Raw genomic sequence first — 22539 nt, forward strand, 5'->3', positions numbered from 1 at the left:
ATCCAGAGATGGTGCCGCGTCGATTAATCGTGTTTTCCTTTCCAACGATAGTTTCTCTATCGCGGATTTCCATCACTGTCTTTGTTTGCAAATGCGTTTTCTTCGATCGTGCCTCCTCGCGATCATCGAAATTCCTCGAGTCTCATCCCGGAATACAATCCGATTTAATGCCTGTACAACAGTAACGAAGGATCCGAACGTAATTTCCAACACGCCGTATCTCGAACATAACCCGAACGCACACTTCCCACCCATCGATTTCCCATTTCCTTCCAACCACCCCCTCCTCTAATCCCCCTAATTAAAGTTTACGCGCCTAAAACGATTCCCGCCTTTCTATCCATATTTTCTCCACACACACACACACACACACACTTACTACACGCCTGGATATCCTCGATATCCCCGAATTTCGCGCCGATTTCTTCGCGACCGAGGCTACGAAAAACGAGTCGTCCTCGAACGAGCGAAAAAGGAAAGTGGAATAAATATCGATAAGTCGTCATTCGCGCGCGTTTTACGCGCGTAGTAACGATCCCTTCCACTCTTATTCCGCTCGTTATCGTTCAATTCGTTATCGGTCACACGCGTAACGATCCTGTCGACGAATCTTTCCCTTCTTCATTGGCTGGAGAGATGTACACGGCTGTATACTCGCCGGCTTGGCGCCGAAACGTTCGAGTTTTCAACGGGTATACCTTTTACACCCGTGCGACGACGAGTCGGATCGAACGCGTTCTTTCCGCTCGATAGAGAGCCCCGCCAGGCTTTCAGGTCTGGCTCGTCCGACTTTGACGAGACACATGCCTGCGTACACTTTCCATTTAAAGCCACTGAAATCGATCCCCCTTTCATAAACCGGATGGGAAATTCTCTTTTCTCCGGGACGACAAATACGACGCGCGACGAGAACTTTTATCGATACGGCCAGCCTCCGGTTACCAACAATGGGGAATGTAGGGTAAATCGAAATCCACGATTCTCCCTGTCTCCCCAACGTCGCCTCGCACGCACGACTTGGCCCTCCATTATTTCCGCAGGCCTATTGGCCCGATTCGAATCCGATTTATCGTCGACGCCGCTCTGATTACACCGAAGAAATGCCCCCTCGGAATGGACGCGGCTCTTGGACACCGGCCAGAATGATATTTCGAAGATGAGCCGCGCGTTTTTCTCTCCCCTGTGGTGGAGGGAGGAGGGAGGGGAGAGAGAGAGAGAGAGAGAGAGAGAGAGAGAGAGAGAGAGAGAGAGAGAGAGAATTCGCGGAGAAAATTGAAACCGCCTGATAGTGAGTCAGGTCCGTCAGTCAGGTCTAGGTAAAATAAACGAGAGATTCCTGTTGCCCCGGCTGGGTACACAATTCCCACCGGCTGGGATTTCACCAAGAAAAGAAAAGACGCGAGAAGAGAGAACGTCGTTAGTGACTTGGCGTTTCGTCCACGCGATGGACGATCGCCTTTTTCTCCGTGGAGAATCCGTAAGATGAATACTACGTCCAAGATATACGTAGAAACGATGAATGAATTCTTTTCGCAAGTTTAAAAAGGAAAAAAGAGAGCGAAAATGAAAAAAGATCAATCCTTCGATTAATTGAAAAATTAATCAATTTGATAGAGCCCATAATAATAGAAAAATGGGCAACGAAAAGCCACCTTTTCAAGGAGGGGGAAAAACTCGTCCGTCTCTGGTTTAAAAAAGATTTTCGAGCGTGGTATCCACGCGGTAGCGTTTTGCAAATCCGCAGTGATGAAATTGACGGAGCCACCCCGTTCGCGCTACATAGAACGGCGCGCTACGAACACGATAAACGAATTCCAGGTAAAAGCACCGTTCGATTCGCTATCGGATCTTCCATCTCCAAGTCGAAGGCTTCCGATCTTTTTCTCCCTCTCTCTCTCTCTCCATATTGCCAAAATCTTTCCAACGAGGGGAAATCGTGCACGAGCGGGAAAAGATCATCGATTATCGATCCTCCTCTAGCCTATAGTATATACGCGAAAAGAGAACTTTTCATTCGTGCACACGAGGCTGAGTGGAACGGTTCCAGGTCAAAATTACTGGACTGGACTCTCGCTTCGTAATTTATTCCTTTCCCCCAAATTCGCCCCTCCAGCCAATCCTCGAGGGAGGGTTCTCGAAATTTAGATTTAAAGCGGTTCCGATGAAAAATCCAAGGATTCGAACGAGGCCTCGTTATTTAGCCTATAAAATGTTTGGAGGGAAACGTGCCTCGCGATTTTCACGTTCCCTTTTCTGGATACCCAGATATCGGTTCAGATCTATCGAAGGAGAAGAGACAACGAGAAGAAGAAGAAGAAGAAGAAGAAGAAGAACAGAATAAAGAGAGGGTGGGAAAAAAAAGAATGGTTTCGCAAAATGGCCGAGGGTTGGAATGGAAGGGAGTCGTTTCCATCGCGGTTGCCGGCATTAACGATCGTACGTATTGCTCGTTACCGCAGCAGCCCCCGCTTTATCGTTGGCGAGATTTATGTCAAGTGTATCGAAGGACTCGGCCATTTTTATTCGATCGAGATAATGTCGACGTCGCAGCTTCTTTGTTCCCCCGCACAGACGATTCTGTCGCGGACCGCGAGTTATCGAGAGTTATCGAACAACTCCCCCCCCCCCCCCCCGATCTTTTCCTCCTCCTTCTCCCACGTAGGGGATTTCCGAGCCAAGGAGGAGCTCGATGCGCGGCCGATGTCACGCTTCGTCGTACCCGGAACACCGCCTTCCCCACACGATAATTGCTTCGTCGAAACGTCTTCCTTTTTTTCTCGACCTCCTCTCCCTTTCTCTTCGCCGATTAATTAAAATCCATCCGGAATTTTCTCACGAGACACGTGGTGTACACGGAGAAACTTTCCAGGCGAATCGAGTCAGGAAAAAGAGGGAACTCGAGGTTAATAATAATCGGTTCAACAACAACGAGTCTCCTGATAATCGCTTCCTGTCCCCGTTTCATCGAATGATCCAGAATCAAAGGCGCGTATAAACGCGTTAATATTAGGCGATTAGAATTTGACGAAGCATTTACTAAATTATTCGAGAAGAGAACGTATGTAAGAAGGGTAGAGAGATCGATTCCTTTTTTTTTTTTTTTCCCTCCGATTCGATCACAGAAGGAACGAAGGGAATCTCAGTTGGAGAAGAAACGAGTGGGCTTTTATCGGTGAAACGATATACTACTGCTGCCTGATGGACCTCCAACTACTCGTAATTTCGAGGGAATTAGTTCCACGCTTTAATAACTCGGAACCGCGGCCAGAACAGTACGTCTTACTCGAAGAGCGAAGAGACGACAGGAGAAGGAAGAGAAGTAAGAAGAAGAAGAGGAGGAGGAGGTCGACGTTGGAACATCGTCTAAATCTAGCGGTCGTCGGACGAGTTTTTTCAACGGTGCCCACTTGGAACCGTACCAACGGAATACATCCGAAGCTACATGCGGCGAATCGAAAAAAAGGAGGAGCACCGCCGAAAAATTTTATTACCCTCCAACATCCCCCGACCGAGGGATGTTTTTTCCCCAATGATATTGAAACACGGTCGCGAACAAGCCGCGGACGGCACGCTCCAGAATTTGGCCTGTCTTCAAGTCGAGAGTTGGCTTGCTCGCTTTCTTTTTTCTTCTTTTCCCTGGGCAGAGAAGAAGACTCGTCTCGAAAATTTAAGCCTCACGATCGATACGCGTTCGAATTGGTTCGAATTCGAAACTCGCAGATGATCGATTCTACGATTCTATTTCGAAAGGAACAAAAGAGCGAAACACGGCACGTTTTTTACAGCGGGTTCGAGGGGGGAGGGAGAAAGAGAGAAAAATTCGGCTATCGATTCTCCCGCATCGGGAGAAAAGTTTCGCGGACTGGTTTAGAGGGCCGTGATTACTTTTCTTACTATTCGTAGGGAGTGGCGCCTTTGTTCCGGAGGTGTTTGGTAAAGTTTGCCAAACACAAAGATGAATCGGCAAGTTTTCTCGGCCGGCTTCTGTTCGTCGTTCCCTCCACCCCCGTGAAATTCGCGGCAGCGTGAATTCGGTCGGCCAACGTCGAAATTAAACCATCGTCCTGGAAAACGGAAAAATGGGTACGCTGGATATTCCCGATAGGCGGTGCAAAGAATTTCAAGGTGCCGCCCAACCAACTAAAAAAAGCAGAACCTCGAAGGTAGCTCGCTGTATGTAGGTCGCTAAGTAGTCGGCGAACAATCTCCTCGAAACTTTTCAATCACCACAGGGCGGCGATCGTTTTCGAAATTGCTTCTAAGAAGAGACCAAACCCTCCCTCCTCATCCTCCACGACAAACAACTTTCACCGACACCTCGAGTCCCGGTTGAACGATCGAGAGAGCGGGAAAAAAAGATAGGTAACGAACCAACTAAGGCTCCTCTCTCGAGAAAGCGGGGAGAAGTTTACGAAAAGAAGACACTACACAGGTCAGATTTGACGAGAGGAAGGATGAAAGGGGCGGACGACGACGATCCGGGATAATCTTCTTGATCCGTTTATGCCGGTGGATTTCGATCCAGCGTGGAAAGGTCTCGCGAGATATCGTGTCCCCGTTTACGATTCGGCGGCACAACAATGGCCGGATTAAGATTCGCAAACGAACCCATCAATCCCTCATTCACCAACATGAACTTGCACACCTCGTGCACGGGACACGCTGGCGGATTTCGCGCCCATCGCGGCTTCTCCCTGATAAGAATAATTCCGACGAAACGGAATCATCCCGTATTCGAGAAATCGGTGGGATTCGATGCGGCTGAACGAGGGTTCGATTCGACAAGAGTATCGATAGAGGGTCTACTAATTTCTCGATTCTAGCCTAGTTATTCGCATACTAATTCGAATCGATAAACTATTTTGCGAAATCTTCTCGTAAACTTGCGTTCAGACCTGCGTCCAATCTCGGATGAGCAGCGCAAGGGACGTTGATTACGGGAGGACGTTGAAATTGCGACAGTTTACGCGAGGGAAGACGCGAAGAGGGACGTGTATTTATACGTCGATGGAAGCGAAAGCATTACACGACGATGGGTCTATCACACGCGTAATGGCGCACGCACGTAAGAAACGGTCTCACGCGAATGATGGACGCAATCGAGGAAGCCGATGAATAATTCATCCACGTTAGATTCCTGATAAATTTCCGACCGAAGGAATTACTCACTCACTCACTCACTCACTCGCTTACTTACTTACTTACTTACTTACTTGCTTGCTTACTTTCGCCGTTGAATCGAACCGTAAAAGGCGAGCCGGGGATCGTCTTCTTCTCGATCGGAGCGAAGATAGAATCATCGATAGAATTGGCCGCAACGAAGAACGGTCGACGAAATAAGAACGCGTGAAAGTTGGTGGATAAAATTGCAGAAAGCGTACGACATTAAAAAAAAAAGAAAAGAAAAGAAAAGAGAAAAAAGTGGGACGCGTTAATCGCGCGGCTCAAAATGGATGGAATTTTCCACTACGATGAATCATCGTTAGAGGCAGCAGATTTTGCGCCGACACGATAGAGCAACTCATCTAGCGGATAGGCGTCAATCACCGTGCCAATCGTAACATCCATCGGTGTCAATCGGTCGAAACGATACTTTCTATCCTATCCGATCGATCAGAATTTCCATGGGGTTCGCCTCTACCAAGAACCGTTTCCAACGCTATGATATTAATCGCCGATTACTACGTTTCGAGAATCGACAGATCGCTTAACTCTATTGCAAGATCCTCTCCAAGAACGGATTGGGAGAGAGGGAGGGAAAAAAAAAAAAAAAGAAAGAAAAAAAACGTACAATAAGGTCGTATTGGAAAAATTGGCTCGATACAACGAATTCGCCGAGTATAGAGAAGAACGCTTAGTCAGCGATAAGGTATCTTAATCTCGCGCGATTATTTACCACGGCGGACGTCATAAATTGCGGCGGATAAAATATGAGGCAAGCATTACTTCTCCCCCACCACTTGTGACCGACGAGTCGGTGAATTAGCTTTATCGGTCGCCTCTTATCGCAAATTAAACGTCGCGAAATTCGCGGTTACACGTTAGATTCGCGATTCGCTTTTATCGGCCTACGCGAGTTACACGCTTCGACAATGTATTTTTCGTTCGTTTATCGAAGGTGACGAATTAGGTTTCCACCTGAGGGAAAAGTTAGACTTTTTCTTTTCTTTCTTTCTTTCTTTCTTTTACTTGACAAGAATGGCGAGGAAATATTTCTCGCGAAAGAAATATCACGGAAGAAGTAAGAAGGAAATTTTCATGGCGTCAAATGTTCGACGAGCAGGGAATTAATTGCTCGTCACGGCCCGTTCCCTTTTGCCGCGCAGGGCTTGGGATAAAGTGTCGAGGAGGAGGGCCTCTCCTTCACGCCCGCGAAATCCTCTCGTCCCATCTCGAGGCTTCGCGCGCTTGACAAAGTGCATATGAAATATAACGAGAATGCAGGATGCGCCGCAATTTCGCACGAACACGTTATTACTCGAAGGGCGAGGGGGGAGAGAGAGAGAGAGAGAGAGAAGAGACGGAAGGGAGGGGTGTCCAAGTACCAGGGTGAATTTACCGTTCCTCCGTCACGTATATTCCCTAATCGAAGCATCGCCAATCTCGTTAAAACGAGGCGGCCTGCTGCTGGAAAATATTTTTCGTTCGACGTAGATATTATATAATAGATGCCGTCAAACATCGCAACACTGATACCGGATGATACCTTTAAAAGTGAATCGAGCATCGTTGATCGTCGGCTTGGAAAAATCGTATTGCAATTGGAATTCCAATTTAGTGGATTAGAAAATGATATCTCTTTGGAGTTATTTCTTTCAACGAATGTCTAAAATGTACGATTTCAATTTCGATTTTACAATCGTTTCCGCGAGTTCGAAAAATAGAAATTTAAAAAAAAAAAAAAAAAAAACCCTCCGATCTCTAACATTCCCTTACCTGTTGTTCCGAGTGAAATTCGATTACAAGCATGGTACAGAATTCGATATCATCGCGGTAATCGAATTTCAAGAAAAAAGGGATAAACGCGATGATAAAAAAAAAAAAAAAAACGATTGAAAGAAACGATTGGAACGTTCGTTTCTAATTTCAAGGAGTGTGCGAAGTTTCGTAATTAGCCCGATTTCCCGCCCCAATGTTTAATATCAAGCGCGATGAATGCAACGAATTCATTTATCACTCGATCGAGTTTCTGGTAGGGATTTAACTCGGCCATCCCCTGCCATTCCCTTTCTACGTACCGCAACGCAAAACAATCGCTGGCTCGTGCACATACCCTCTTCCCTTTTACGATCAGATACTCACCTGCAACAGAAAAGAAACGTTGATGTCGATTATTATTAAAACGTGCCTCGAGATTTAGCGTAGCGGAACGCGCGCACGCGTGCAACGTGTTTTATTGCGATTCCGAGTGCACGTATGCCGCGCAAAGCGGTCGTAAATTCCGTTTCAGAAAGCTTGCCTCCGCTCGTTTATCGCGTTCGAATAATGGCAGAAAGGTGGAAAAAAAAAAAAAAAAAAGGAAAAAAAGAAACAGAGAAAGGAACGGGAGGGGGGAAGAATAGAAAATTTTATCCGTAATTATTCCACGGGAATAATGGAGGAAGGAACGACGTATCTATCGTATGTATGTAAATGGAGGCGCGACGATAAACCAGAAACAGTTTTCGCATTCTGATTACGTCACATCGCTCGATGATAATTGTTAATTATCAGGTAAATCAACGCGCGCCACGATTAATAATCCCATCGCTTCCGATTCACGCAATCCCATCGAGTTACCTACACGTCGATCCGATTCATCCCCACGACATTATATCTCTCCCCCACTCCGTTTTAATCCGTTTTACTCTCCCCCTTCCACCGTCCAACTTTTCATTTCCTACGATCGTTCCGGTTGGTACGGTGACCCCGAACCAGAACGAAACAATCTTTCCATGTTTCTGTAAAACGTGATTCGAGACAGGTGGCAGCAAGTCTCGGTAATAATTTCGATCAACCTTTGAAAGAGAGACGGAGGAAATGTCACGCGTTCGATCGGTGTACGCATCATACGACGGTGTATACGTGTATCGTTCGCGATGATATTTTCACGCCTCCCCCGATTTTCCGAAAGACCGGTAATCGAAATCGGTGACAGAGGCGACCTTTTCCCACGCGCGGAAACTCGATAAAACTTTTTCAAAAGGAAGAAAAATAGAGATTTCCAATAGCCAGGTGTAATCGAATCTCGATTCGATAAAGGAAATAACCGCGAATCCGGATAGGCGAAAAAGCGAAGCAATCAAAAGCTTCGCGGCGGAGAGAAGTTTAGGAAAAAGAAGGGTAGATGGAAAAGGGTCTCTTCTCGCTTCGAAACCGAGATACTCCGTTTCCAACGAATCGAAACTAGCGCTCGATAATTAAAGAACGAGAGAGAGAGAGAGAGAGGAAAAAGAGGAGAATGAATCGTCAGTCGTTTATCAAGCGCGGAAACGTAGTTTTTAGCGCGTGACATCAGCAGATCTATTAGTCACAACGCGGTGGCCGCGCGCGGCAATTACGTGGAATCTGGAAAGGAAGCGGCGTAAGGGCCGAAGTTAACCGCGCTGGAAACCTTTCGTCGCAGTTCAACTTGGAGAGAAGTCCGGTTCGCGACCTCGTCACGCGCGCGAATTAACGCGTCTTTTCGTCGGAAAGGAAGAAACAAATTACGAAATTTCTCGTCGCTGTCGTCACCGCGATGAAAAAGATCTATTAATTATTATAGACCATTCTCGTAGTAAATTCGATCTCGTCGACGAAAGCATGATCAAAGAAATATCCGATCGTGGGCGTGTCTCGGATCTAATCCGGATTCGATGGCGCGTACATTCGTCTGGTTGAAGCCTCGAAGAACGGAGAATCCGACAAGGAGAGAATCCTTACTCGAATATTTGAATATTCGAGTCGCTCCTCTAACGAAAAGGAAGGAACGAGTCGGACCGATGGATCGACGCAAACCACACCTCGCGTCTGTGTTTCTCAACGTCTGTTAGAAAGTTGGATAGGCATGATCGATTCATAAGGACGACGTCGTGCTAAGGTCGTGAATGGAATAACGAATTCGACGATGACCAATCTCGAAGCCTCGACGATGACGCCACGCGTTTGCAACTCGAAGATGTTTCGAGAAAATCGCGCTTCGGGAAATTAGGCGAAACAAATAACTCGTAAATAAAAGTTCGTCGAGCACTTCCTTTCCATTTTTTCACCGTCGAACGATCGAAACGCCGAGGAATTTTCTCTACTTTCTCTCGAACTCTCCCGTTGTTCCTCTTTTTTTCTCCCTCGCTCTCTCTCTCTCTCTCTCCTCCAACTAATGCGTACACAAACTCTCAGTCCGAAACATATTAGTTGCAACTAATATAGATAGATTCGTAAACTCGCCAATGTTCTAGATCAAATCGGAGCAAATAGAGAAGATCCTCGAGGATCCCAGAATATCCACGATTCCTATCTTGGATGCCACTAATCTCGAACGAATCGTTCCACAATCCCGCCCCAGAAGCGTTCGATAATCGTGCAACAACGTTGCAGAAAGAGAGAGAGAGAGAGAGAGAGAGAGAGAGAGAGAGAGAGACCGTGGCAACGATGGGCGCGCCACTTCCTCCGTTTATATTTAAATGATCATCGACTACCGGATGTACCTTCGCGAAAGTGCACCTTCCTGTACGGTCGATGCCTGCCATTCTCCTGCACAGGAAGATCATGAGGTCCCAAGTTCTCTCTCGACAGCGAGCTCACTAGGATCCCCCTGAGAGTCGCGAGGGTGCTGCTCGGAATATCTCTGTTCATGTTGCCGCCTCCCATATCATCCGAGTTTCCTCCTCATCGCCATAATCCTCTTTGCGTTTAATCACCACCGTCGAAAAACCACCCCCTCCACTCTTCGCATTCCACTCTTTTTTCCCCTCCCCTGCCTCCTCTCGATCACCACGGTTCCACGGATGCGGAGATGGCGAAGCGCGCTTCGTCGAAGCGAAGCGACTCGATCCCCGCGAGGAAAATATCACGCACTCCTCCTCCTCCTCCTCCTCCTCCTTCCAATCCTCTCGAAACACGAGATGCGAGGAACGGGATCAACGGAAGAAGAGAAACGTGGCGAAACGCGATCGTCGCGTAACAGAGTTCGTAACTGGCTTCTTGTTCGCAGTTTGCCACATCGTAGATAGGCAGAGCGGTTGCGTCACCATGTAAATTTAATCGGGTGTTTAAGCGGGGTGATGGCTCGCGCCAAAGGTCGCGTGCGCTCACGAGGTGCAGCGAGCAAAGCGCGCGCTATCGATCCGCCTGCTGTCCACCGCTCGCTGCTCCGTTTCGCCCCCCTCGGGGACGAACCATCCTCCTCGACCGCTTCCTCGAAAGTAGCTGCAACCGCTCCTCTCTCCTCGCCTCGGATTCACAAATTCCGCGCCTTCCGCTTCCCGGGAAAACATGGGCGAGCACGCGACGAAGCCCCCCCTTCACCACACGCACACGCTCGAGAGCAGCCACGTGAATAGCGAGCAGCGAGTTTTTCGTCACGAAACGCGTCGAAGATGGTGCGGTGTGCACTTGGACTGGATTCGATAAAGGGAACGAGGAGGGATTTTATCGAACGCGGTCGATTCTCGATCGGGCCGCGTGGAGCATGCTCGACGACCGTGTGACTGACTTGTGAAGCCACAGGTCCCTCGCAACTCTTTCTTGCTCCTTCTTCGAGCCTCTCCCACTCTCGACGGTGTCGGTCTGATTCGACGACGGACAGTTGTTGGCTCGGCAGCGTGCACCTTCGACACAGACAGCGTTCCGAGGGAGTGGGATATGCACGATCGTTCCCGTATCTCCTATGCAACGTACGAACAATCCAGGTTGTGTAATCACCCGGTTTCTTTAAATAGATTACGATTGTTTACTACTTATTTTCTAGACGCCATTGTAGAAACACACAGAGGAGGTAAAATATATATATATATATATATATATGTATACTCTTTTTTTCTGCGCCGTTTCTTCTTTAATTTCCTAATCGTGGCGATTGGTGAGATCCATCCACTTTTAATGGGAAATGGAAGGAAACGTTCGTTTCCATCGATTATCGATTTTATTTCGAGTTGCGTATTTTACGCTCGACAGTTTCGCGATTCTTCCAACGTTGACCGATCGATGAGACGAGGGATGAAGGTAGGATGATAACGACGCGTTTCTCGACCGATCGGGAAACTCGTGACAAGAATTAGACACAGTTTCTGCTACTGTGGATTATTGGACAAAGAGTTGATCGGGCACGTTCTCGGCGTAAATAACATTGAAATTCATCGCGGACGTGGCGGTTCTCGGTTGTTTAAAGATACGAGACGAAACACACACGGCCGTGGTCGTCGATGAATATTCCATCGATCGACGGAGCTCATTATTCACGGGCAACCTCGCGAGTCGATAAAAAAGAAAAAAAGAAAAAAAAAAGGAGATGACGCGGACGAGAAGCCTTGCCACCGATATTCAAATTACTCTGACACTTCTCGCCATTCTCGTCTTTAACGTTTCTCGATTACACGGTGTTTGTCGTTTCCCCGAGATACCGATAACGAGACGTCGCCTCGCCTTCAAAGACGTTTCCTCGAATCGAGAGATACAAAGGGACGAAAGTCGGCTAATTCGACGAGCGTTTTTCCTTTTTTCCCCGCGGTATAGAGAGAGAGGGCGCCTTAAAAGGCGACGACGCAGCCTATTCATTCGCGTATCAACCGGCGAAACGATTCTCGAAATACCGGCGGGACCGCGAAGGCAAATAACCGTGCTCTTGATGGATCCTTTGATCCTTTGCTGCTATCTCCTCGCTTGGTTAAACATCGATCTCGTAAAAAAAACCTCAGCAGAGGGAAAAGCGCGTAACGCTCGATTTGTGGAAAGATACTTGTTGGATACTTGTAGCAAGGCTGATGGTTAATTGTTAAGATAATTCGCAGCGAGAAATCGACGCCATGACGCTCGTTAATTTGGTTTGGTAATCGCTACGCTTGCAGAGAAGCGACGTACGAACTTCCCACCAGCCATGGATCGACGATACGTGCACAGGATCGAAATATCGCGTATTATTTTTTTCTTAGCTCAGACGAGAGATTTCGAGAATAAGAGATCATTGAAGAGATGAAACTGGAAGTATGATCCAGAGTATAGAAAATCAAAGCATAGTTATCGAGAAGCATATCGTTGCCCGTTCATTCACGTAACCCACTCGTCGACCCACTTCTTCCACGTCGTATTAAATCTCATCTCACTCTCCTTCCCTACTTTCTACCCGATCCGCAACGAACAACACGATAAACTAATCACCGACATTTTCACCGCGCGATTAACAGGCAATTAAGCCCATTTTCATAAAGCATAGTCACGATGGACGGATCGCATTGTAGCAGCCAACCAATGTTGCTACCGATAATCAAGCCGTCCCACGCGTGACGCAACGCATCGGCTCTCGAATACCGTAAATCATCCGTAATGCGCGAATCAAGTTGCCTCGATCTCTTCTGAACGAGAACGGAAACGGATCCATCCTTTCCCCTTCCTTTCCATCCAACGACCTTTCTTCCTCTGCTCAATCCCCGCCCTGTCGACCGGCCACGAACGCAATTTACAACCTCGATTTCGAGCAGTAGTTTCTACTACTATATATATGTTCTAATTTTCAGAAAATTATCCGAAAGGATAATACGAAGCAATCGTTGGCCATTTTCTTTCGCGGATTGATTGGGTTATCGGGAATTGGGCGAGGAGATCGTCGATGCGTGGAAATCTGAAATCATCCGTGAACTTGGAGAGATCGACCGTGAATAAGAACGGAAAGAATCCATGCTCGATAGATCGGTGATCCATTCGGCGGATCCAAAAGAACGTTGAACTTGTCGCGAGTACAACAATTAAAGATAATCGCATCGCACGTATAATTTAAATCGAAATAGGAGAAGGATACGTCAACTCGAATCGATCCCAAGACGATAAGACTAAGTTGGAGCTCGAGAAAACTATTAACAACGGAGCTCTCGTTCGATGATAATGACCATGAGAGAGAGAGAGAGAGAGAGAGGGAGGGAGAGTTGTCGGGGAAAAAAGTGGTACCGCCTGGAATGGAAGAACTCGAGGGAAAATGCCGAGGTGCGCAGGGAGGCGAGAAGCTCGTCGGAGTCCAACTCTTTGAGGATTGAAAAGGAAACGGTTCGAGAGGCTGACCCCGTTTTTCATTCACTCGGCAGAACCTGCGGGCGATTTCCCCGCGTGACGTAGAAATCTTTGGTTTTCCAACGGTTTATCGTTCTCGAAAACACGCGCGGAGAAGAGGAGATCGAGGGAAATAGTAAATCCCTGCAAATTCAAGGAGAGCTGTATTCTCTCGAAACCGACGATGTTTGCTTGCTTCGTGTCGAAGAAACTGTTAAATTCTTTTTTGCAACAGCGAAAACAATCTGAAAAAGCTGAACATGAATCGAGAGACGTTATTAATTCCTCTTTCATCGGCAAACATCGCGTGCCTCTTCGATTTGAGAGGAACGATTAGCAGAAACATCGTCAAAGAAGTCGCCGCCCACTCGTTGAGAAAAAGACACGAGATCTCCCCGTCTCTGTCGAGATGCAGGAGGCGGTGGTGGTGGACGATCGGCGGTGATATCGCGGCTGATTACGCAACCGACTTGGACGAAACGCGTCCGCCATCGACGATTCGCAGCACTAGGTTGGAAACTAGTCGGCCAGAGGGCCCGATATTCTTGCGGCCGGCTGGCCTTGCAATGCCGCTCGCGATGCAAAGCAGCTCCGGCATTAGAACTCGCGTCCACCTGCGAGCACCGCCGATGGCATCCGGCCTTTGTGGTCGCGACTATCGACTCGACCGAGAAAACGCTCCGCTGCTTTTATCCTCCTCCTCGATCCGATTTTGTATTATCGATTCCTGATTAATTCTTCCCGATCGGAACCGGTTTCGCGCCTTATTATATATCCCCAGGATTTCGTTCCTTCATATTCCGTCGACACGATATCCGCGACACGATCGATGGAACCGGTAGAATGTAGTTTGCCGATCAATTGGTTGTAATTCCTTTTTACGTTTATTCCAACGTAATGTTAGATTGATGCGATTTTTTCTTTTTTCTTTTGCATACCTCGTTGTAGATTCAAGGCCGAAGCGATACCAGATTCATCGCTATTTCGAAGGTGTGTACACTTGCGATGTGTTTTAACTCTTAATATCCACGGGATGTTTTTTCCTTGATCCGCGAAAATCTTTTTTTTATATGTGTCTTAGACAGATAATAATAATTTTCATACACACTTGTTAGCAGAGAAACAAAGAGATGCGCTCTTATTAATTGGATTATAAATCACTGGCCACTCGAGTTGCCGCGTGAAACGTGCGTGGAGTCGCAAGGGATTAATACATTCTAAAATTCTAAAATCGTTAATATTTAACGAGCGACGAATAATTCGAAATTCCATCTCGCACGAAACGTTGTTCGAACCAATTTGTTCGAAAGAAGTTCGTCCGAGCGAACTTTCGTTCGAGTTTGATCGACGATCGAAGACACGTCGTTTAACGTTACGTTATCCAGGGGGGAAGATGCTAATGGTCCGAAGGAAATTCGCTGGAACGGTGACAAAAGGCCATCAACGTAATTACCGGGGTGGCGTCGAAAAATGCGGGAAAACGCGAGTGGTTAAGTGCGAACTTGGCGAGATCTATCGGCAAGTTGGTAAAAGAGCCATTAGCAAGTTCGAAGCCTGGCCCACCACCAACCACCTCTCCTCCTGCATCCCCGGATCGTCGATATTACCATCGTTTAAAATTCTAATCCGCGACTGTTTTCACCCTGTTGTTATTGTTGTTGTTGCGTACAAATGGCACCCGAATCGAGACGAATACCGCTCGGGAAAATCTTGTATCATCCCGCCATAACAATTACGTTTTACGCGAGAAAACTTAGCAACTCGAGCAACTTGGCCTCCAGCAACGATATCGTCGAGCGAAAAGGTTCGAAATTCCGCTGCTGTAACGGACACGAGGAAACTGGCTGGAACGTTATAACAGAGTTTCCACCTTTAAAGTTATCCGCCGACGGGTTGAACGATACGATTACAGTCAAAGGGAAAAATCTCGAGTTTTTAAATCCCTTTGGGAAAGGATCAAGAAGGAAAGAAAAATCTTGATCATCGAATCTTACCTCGATGCTCATCTCCTACTACTTCTCTCTACTGAAATTCTGACATTGTTTTAAAAGCGAGTCGATTTTCGAGTCGATACGCGATCCGAGCGAATTCATGGCAGACGCGTGAAAGCGGAATCAGGTGCAATTTGTCCTGTCGGATCGGTTGCGTGGCGCGTGCACGTGGTTAATTATTCCGCGCGTGCCAGTTACGAATGCACGAAACGCCGTTTCGTTTCCACCAAAACCAGCTGCCAACCAATTTCAACTTTCGTCCACGAACGAAAGGACGAAGAAAAATATATTCCACGGCGCTTTTGCGTAATCATCCTCCTTTTTTCTTTCTTTTTTCGCTTCTGAGTCGCTTCTTACGTAACCGACCTATTAAAAAAAACGAGCTGCGCGGATTCTAGAATGGCGTCGGTATGCCTCGCTCCACCAAGTGTTGGCCGGTATGAATCGAGTACTGCGCGTAGGCAATCGCCGGTTAGATAGAGCTTCGTGTCACGATAGCGGTGCGAATAGAGCAGTCATTCTGATTAACGAGCGACCGTCGTTTCTGGCTGCAGAAATGATATGATATTTTTTTTCTTTGCCTAGCTGGAGAATTAAATTATCGTTTCCATTCGAAGGTCGACCGACGATTATTACTAATTCGAATATGGAGTGGGCGAATAGAGAGCGAAGAGTCTTTTGAATTCGAGCGATCAACGTGGTGGTTAACCGTTGAGAAAGAAACGCGGAACTATTCTTTCTCTCTCTCCAATTCTCCATTCTTTCAATTTTTACGGATAATGAGATAGGTAGGCGGATTAGGCGGAGAAAGGATTCTTTTTCTTTTTTTTTTTGTAACTGGTGTAAAAATTTTTTTATCAACCAGCCGATAAACATCATTCTTCCCGGCTTTACCGGGGATTAATAGAAGAGCCAGATTCGGTTGGAATCTCTCCTTTTTATCGCCCAGGTTTAAAATTAACCTCTTTCTATTGTCGGTCTACCGAATCCGAGTGAATTTTTAAAAGGGGTCCGCGATGATTAAAAATGTTCTTTTAATAAATGTCCAGAGGCGATTCTCGATTCCTCCGCCAGAGGAGGCGGTGAAAAACGGAAGTGAAAAAAAAAAAGAGGAAGGGCGGAAACTCTCGCGATTTTAACTCGATTCGACGCGTCTTTACTAACAATAAAATAAATGCTTATTACATATCAACGAAGAAGAATTGAATCGAAACGTTGGTTCGAATCTGCAAAGGTATAGCAAGAATATATCGAAATATGAATAACAAATATGAAAAATACCGTAAATGAAGGATAAAGAATCGCGATGGATACGTAATGACGGAATAACTGACGTTGTTACGCGCGCCGTTCATCGTGTACAAACGTGACTCGCAGCGATGACTCGTAAGAGTTATCGAACCGGGTTGCTTTTTCGTTTGCCAAGGGATCCGCGTGATCGTATGCGGATTCTCTAATCCCAATGTCAACGCGACTGTCATTTGCATACCGGCAAACGAGATGATGAGGAACGAGAGGAGAATGACGAGAGAGGAAAAAGTTCGATCCGCGATTAAAACCGATCATCGTTTCGCCATAGTCGTTTCGTGAAATTTAATTGAGAGGGGATATTCGTCCGTTTTTTCTTTTTCTTTTTTCTCCCTCCCATGAGATGAGACTTAAATGCCGACACGATGGCGGGGAACCTGTTCTGGAATTGTTGGAAAACGCGCAGTTGGCGGGAATAAACGCCGCCAAATAAAGAATGTCGTCCTCGAGAGTCGAGGATGACAAGAAAGTGAAAACAAAACCGATGGATGGTCGGGAATAGGCAAGATTGCTACTCGGTCACAAACGATAACGACGGATAATTCGATGCCCATTTTTCTTCCAGATTTATTTTCGTAAAAAAAAAAAAAAAAAAAAAAAAATTTTCTCGCAAATTGAGCGAATTCCCGAATGATTAAAAAAAAAAAAAAAAATGCTCGAATGAAAAAAGATTTAAAAATCGAGGTTTACATCCCTGCTTCGACGCATCTTCGATAATTACACGATTTCTCGGCCGCTCAGTTCGGAGTGGGTAAGGGAATTGCGCAACCGCACGTCGTCTGATCAGCGACGCGTTGTGTTAACGCGAGCGTGTCGTTGAAAAGGACGTCGCAGGTGAAAAGGAGATTGCGAATTCGAAGGATATCGGGTTCTCGCGTGTGGAAAGTAAGAGGTGCCAATGAGCCTGTCGGTTTCTCACGACTATACCGTGACGGGATCTCGCATCCCGAGAACTCGAGTGCTCTCGATGATTCTCGTCTCTGCCCAAAGTAGTTCGCACGGAGGAAAAAGAAAAAAGAAAAAAAAGATTCCACGTTTTTGCCAATAATCGCGAAAACTCGTGCAAAAGAGAGAGAGAGAGAGAGAGACGAGCAGTGGAAGGAGAAGAGACGAATAATGTGGAGTAACATTATCTCGATGAAAGCGAGGAAACATAGAAGTAAGTTTCGCGTACGTAGAATCCGAGACGGGTGAAATTTTAACAGTCGAAGTTAAGAGTAGAGTTACTTCGACCAGTTACTTCCGACAATTTATTATTCAAAAGCATCGAAAGCAGGTTATACGAAGATTTATCCGCTTTATAGCGATCACGAATAGATATTATTATTCGAACGTTTTAAATGAAATTATTGCTTCGAGTAGCTTTACTCGAAATTTCGATTACCTCTTACAACAGATACCTCCTCAGTTTCTCACAGAGTAAACAGACTTCGCTCCGTTTTCGAACTCCTCCAACGTAATCTCGAAACGAATTCTTTCATTAGGAAAAACAACACGGATTATTAGAGATTTTAGTCGTGGAGCAAGTGGCTCCTCGTCCCAATTGATCGCGAAGGTTGGAGGAAACGCAGCTTTTCTTCTAATGGGTGAAACGGTGCGATGATTGCGCACGTTAATTCGCTGGCAGAGTATTTGTGTGTATCGGAAAAAGCGTCTATTTAATAGCGTAGATCTTTCGAGACGGGTCTACAACCCCCTGAATACCTGGAATCGGATTAAGTTAACGCTGAGTGACAATCTCGGGTAATAGCCGCGGAGGAAATTGAGTAACTATGCAAATTTCCCTTCTTCCCTCCCTCCTTCTCTCTCTCTCGTTGTATCGCACTCTCCTTCTTCTCCTGTTTGAGGAGGAAAAGCTTGCGCGGATAGGTCAGTTAAATCGTAATAACTGAGAAGCAAGCAACGGGTCGAGCGGAAACGCGAAACGTAAGAAACGTCGCAATTAAACACCGACTCTATCAACGCGACAAAATAACAAAATTCTTTTTCTTACGCAACGTGAACAGTGCAATAATAACCGGTTTTAATTGCTCTAATATCGCGATGATATAATAAAATCAAGGCCGTTTCGACGACCGATCAAGCTAATCAATTTTTCACGCCTCTGTCGTAATTCGAACAAATCGAATTCTTTCAAATTCATCGAATTCAAAAAATCGATCCATTTCCATTCTCGCTTCAGTTTCGACGAATTCGCTTGAACGATGGGAAACCACCGTAGAGAGACGATTCTGCTACGCAGGCAAAAGGTTCGTTAACGGAGAAAATGCGAAGGGGTTGAGAGCGTCGAGAGCGTATTATGCAGGCTTTTTCGGGGGAGGGTTGTAGTAGGAGCGAGGTCGGGCTGTTGTTTGCTCTCGCCGCGGCGTAATTTCAAAGCCTACATGCCGGGGATAGGTGAGCTTTCCAGATTTTAACGCGAGTTGATCTCGCGGCTGTTTGATTAATTTCGAATGCATTGGAAATCTTATGGGTCTCTTATGCATCCATGCTTCGTAATCGTTGATCAACGCAGAAGTTGTTTGCTCGCCGCGACCGTTGTTTTTCGCAAACATCGTTTCGAAACATTTTCGAGCAAAGTTCGTGCTCGAGCTTTCTAAAATTAATAGTAGTTACGTTATCTTCGTTTTAACGATTCGATCGAGTTTTGAAAAAAAAAAAAAAAAAAAAAAAAAAAAACACTGTGTCTGCAGAAACTGTTTTTACATGGGGAACAATCGCAGAGAGGAATTTCGTGGCGTTTAAAAAAGAAAATGAGAAACGGTTTCACTTTTGTGCAACGCGACGAAAAATTCATTGTTTGAAATGGAATGTTAGTAGAACGAGTATTATCGCAAAAAAAAAAAAAAAAAAAGGAAAGAAAAAAAAAAAGTAGGCACGCGATTTTTTTTTCCTCGCGATGGAACGCCACGCGGTAACGATAACGTTTACTAAAACTTGATGACGTTTCCAACGGTATCGGCATGCCGCGTGTAACTCAATAGCAAATCCCAGCTCAAGTGTTATTAAACACCGTACACATTACCACCAATTGTAACCGTGCACTGGAAACGCGTAAAAACGCGTCCAAAGACACAAAGTCATTTTCATTCCAGGCTGGTGTCCGATCGATCACGTCCGAATGAAATTCGACTAAATTGCCTCGTTCCTCGCTCTGAAAAACCGCTATGAATATTATATTTCGTGGCACAAATTATTTTCAATTGACGAGTTCTCGAAATGGAGCTAATCTGGATAGAAATAATAATAATAAAAAAAAAAAAAAAAATGATTAAACAATCATTCGTCAGAAACATGAAATTGAATAAATTCGCCATTCCCATCGTCCATCGATCGGTATGTTTATAATACCGAATATATCTCTCTCCTCGCCAGGCTCATTTATTCTTCCCTGGAATCATCGATACGTTCCATCCGCGAGGATATATATATATATATCTCTGTGGGGAAAAAAAGTCGTGGAAAACAAAAGCAGGAAACGAGGAAGGATGATGAAACAAAAAAAAAAAAAGCAGTCTGTATAAATCCGTACGGTTTCAATGAAATCGCGAAGGGATACGATATTAGGGCGAAGTTTCTGCCCGAAAAACGGTATCCCACCAAACGCTAGGAAACAGGCCGAGTTTTAATAGTCAGCGGGCCGTTCGTTGTGCACTTCCGGAGTTCTCATTGTTCGTGTTACTCGGAGGAACCGGCTACCCGTGCAACCAGTAATCCGTCAGATGTTCCTGCCACGCGGAAACTGGAAATTCAATGTTTATTTCCTCCGCTCGTTTCGTGGCTCCTCCTCTCCCTTTCCAAACGAATATATATATATATATACCACCACCTCCGATATTTTCGTTCCGAGTCGGGGAACACGAAATGTTTCTGGATCTCTTATTTCCACCGTTTGTTCCACCGCCGAATTTTACCGATATTTCTCGGGTCTGGAGGGGCAAAGGTATTTATCGGAGAGCGGGCAAAGTTTTTCGGAGAGGGTAAGTTTTTTAAAAGTTTGTAAAACTATGCTTGGGGGGACAAGGTGGTGCGGATCGGTGAACCAACCTCCACGATTCCTCCTTTATTTCGCGCACCAACGTTTAAAAAAGTTTTCCCACTGTAAAACTCCCCGTTTGTATTAATTTCGAGCCTGATTAATCCTCGCCTTTCAACGCGTAGTCACGTTATCTTCATTATGCTATCGTTAAAAAGAAAGGAAAAAGAAGAAAAAAAATGTCAGATGTCAGAAAATATAAAGTGTAAAGTTCCACGATCGTTGTGCGCGATAACGTCACCGACGAGAGGCTAGGTGGGGTTCGAGGGAAGGCGAATCTCGATCGTGGTTTTCGCATCTCGGCGGAAGGTCGAGAAAAGGCGGAAGCCGTTGCGGCAAATGCACGGGATCCGTATAATTGCGTTAGACTTCTCGTTTCTAAGCAGCTGTGGGCGGTTTAAGGTTTTCTTCTCTCTCTTTCTCTCTCTCGTTTCTCTTCGATTTTGTTCTCCATCCTCGCGCTTATCAATCGCGTAATATCTCGAGAAGGTGACTAAGAAAGGTAAAAATCCATCGATTAATCACATTCTCGCCTGAGAATGCGTTTTTCGTTTTGACTCGATTCGATTACGCTCGATCGATTCGCCACGTCGATATCGAGCGATTGGAATAAATACGAATCGTTTCCACGATATAATCAAGCAATGATTCCGTATGATTCATAAAGCGTATTCGACGAACAGTGTCGAGGCTGAAATCGGAATTTCTCCAACAACCTTCTCGTTTATGACGAATTGTTAAAATCTTGGAAACGATAATTAAGAAAGAATCGCGATCATCACATTTCACAATTGTTCGCGAGTCTCTCTTGTAAAAATCAAGACAACTTACGTTTATCGTAAATTGATAAACGTAAACTTCGGATCAATCGCTTTCGATAAATGCTCGTCGCGTTTTCTCTTTCTCTTATTTAACCGCTAAACCGGGTGGAAATATATTCGAATATTGTTCTAACACGTTTAATCTATCTGAGAAGCGCGAATGAAATAATTTTGATATTACTAATTTTTTTATCCACGAGATACATCGATTCAAGACTTGATTCATTTCCAGTCCTGTTTTTTTTTTTTTTTTTCCAGCAAAAGGAGCTTAACCACACGATCAGATCGAACTATTTAGGCTCCGATTCAATTAGACCTTCCCCGTTGGGAAAAAACCACTTTTTTTTCTCCTTCGTGAAATGGATTAACTTCTCTAACGCATCGCGCCAACGATTATATGGACGTGATTATCCAACCAGACTTTCTCCAAAAACCCTCAAATTTAATGGAACTTCCACTCATCTTGCCATTTTTAGTCGAAAATATCCGTAGAGATATTGAAACGTGCCGCGACATCCAACTTCCTGTACGAAAGACCTTTCAAACCCGACGTTAACCCAACGACTAATGGCGTCCGAAATATCGAAAATGTCCCTATAGGTATATCGGAAAATGTAGGTCGGCGAAATGAGAAGGTTTTTTTTCGTCTGCGCGCAAATTGCATTCCCAAGAAAGGGAAAAGAGAGAGGAAAGAGAGAGAGAGAGAGAGAAAAAGAATTGGTTAAAATTCGTTCGGTCGAAATTCGTTGGAAACTCCGCAAAGTAAATTCGTTGCAACAACGAATTGATGGAACAACCGACGAACAACAAACGATCGGGGTTTGCGAATTGACAGGGCACATAATTATTTACCGGCAACTATATACCGAACGGAATAAAGAAAATTAACCATGTTTTATCGGTACCTTTATCGTTCGCCTTGTTGTCACGCGAATTAACCAACACACCGGATGATAAAGGTCGAAATTGTGTGAACTCGGGATGAAACCGGGGGATGGATATAGTAACGAGAGATTTCGGGACGCTTACAAGTTGTGAGCGCAGTTTTGGCCAACTGTGATCCGCGGGCTAAATGCTCGACGGATCTTCAAATATTAACCGGCTAATTTGTAAGGTAATCGAGAGAGGCGTTGAACTTGGGAACACAGTTTCGTTGAATTGCACTTTT

The 22539-nt window shown here is 45.6% G+C and overlaps 1 protein-coding gene across 27 annotated transcripts in view; it reads right to left on the bottom strand.

Moving 5' to 3' along the window:
• Window positions 1-22539, bottom strand: part of LOC100865513 (uncharacterized) — a 141501-nt gene that overhangs the window by 52016 nt on the left and 66946 nt on the right. For 2 of the 27 annotated variants that reach the window (XM_086906531.1, XM_086906515.1), the window contains exon 1: window positions 9666-10732. The exons of 22 other annotated variants lie outside the window; for them this stretch is intronic. In XM_086906531.1, the coding sequence (XP_086762657.1) occupies window positions 9666-9828 (163 nt within the window). In that variant the 5' untranslated portion in view covers window positions 9829-10732. Of the gene's footprint in view, window positions 1-9665; window positions 10733-22539 lie in introns of those variants that run through there. 3 more of the 27 variants (XM_086906508.1, XM_086906503.1, XM_086906507.1) reach the window with 3 other exon arrangements.

Source organism: Apis florea, unplaced genomic scaffold (assembly GCF_048593485.1).
Source record: "Apis florea isolate Af1SG1 unplaced genomic scaffold, ASM4859348v1 contig_2495_pilon, whole genome shotgun sequence".
Classification (NCBI taxonomy): Eukaryota; Metazoa; Arthropoda; class Insecta; order Hymenoptera; family Apidae; genus Apis; species Apis florea.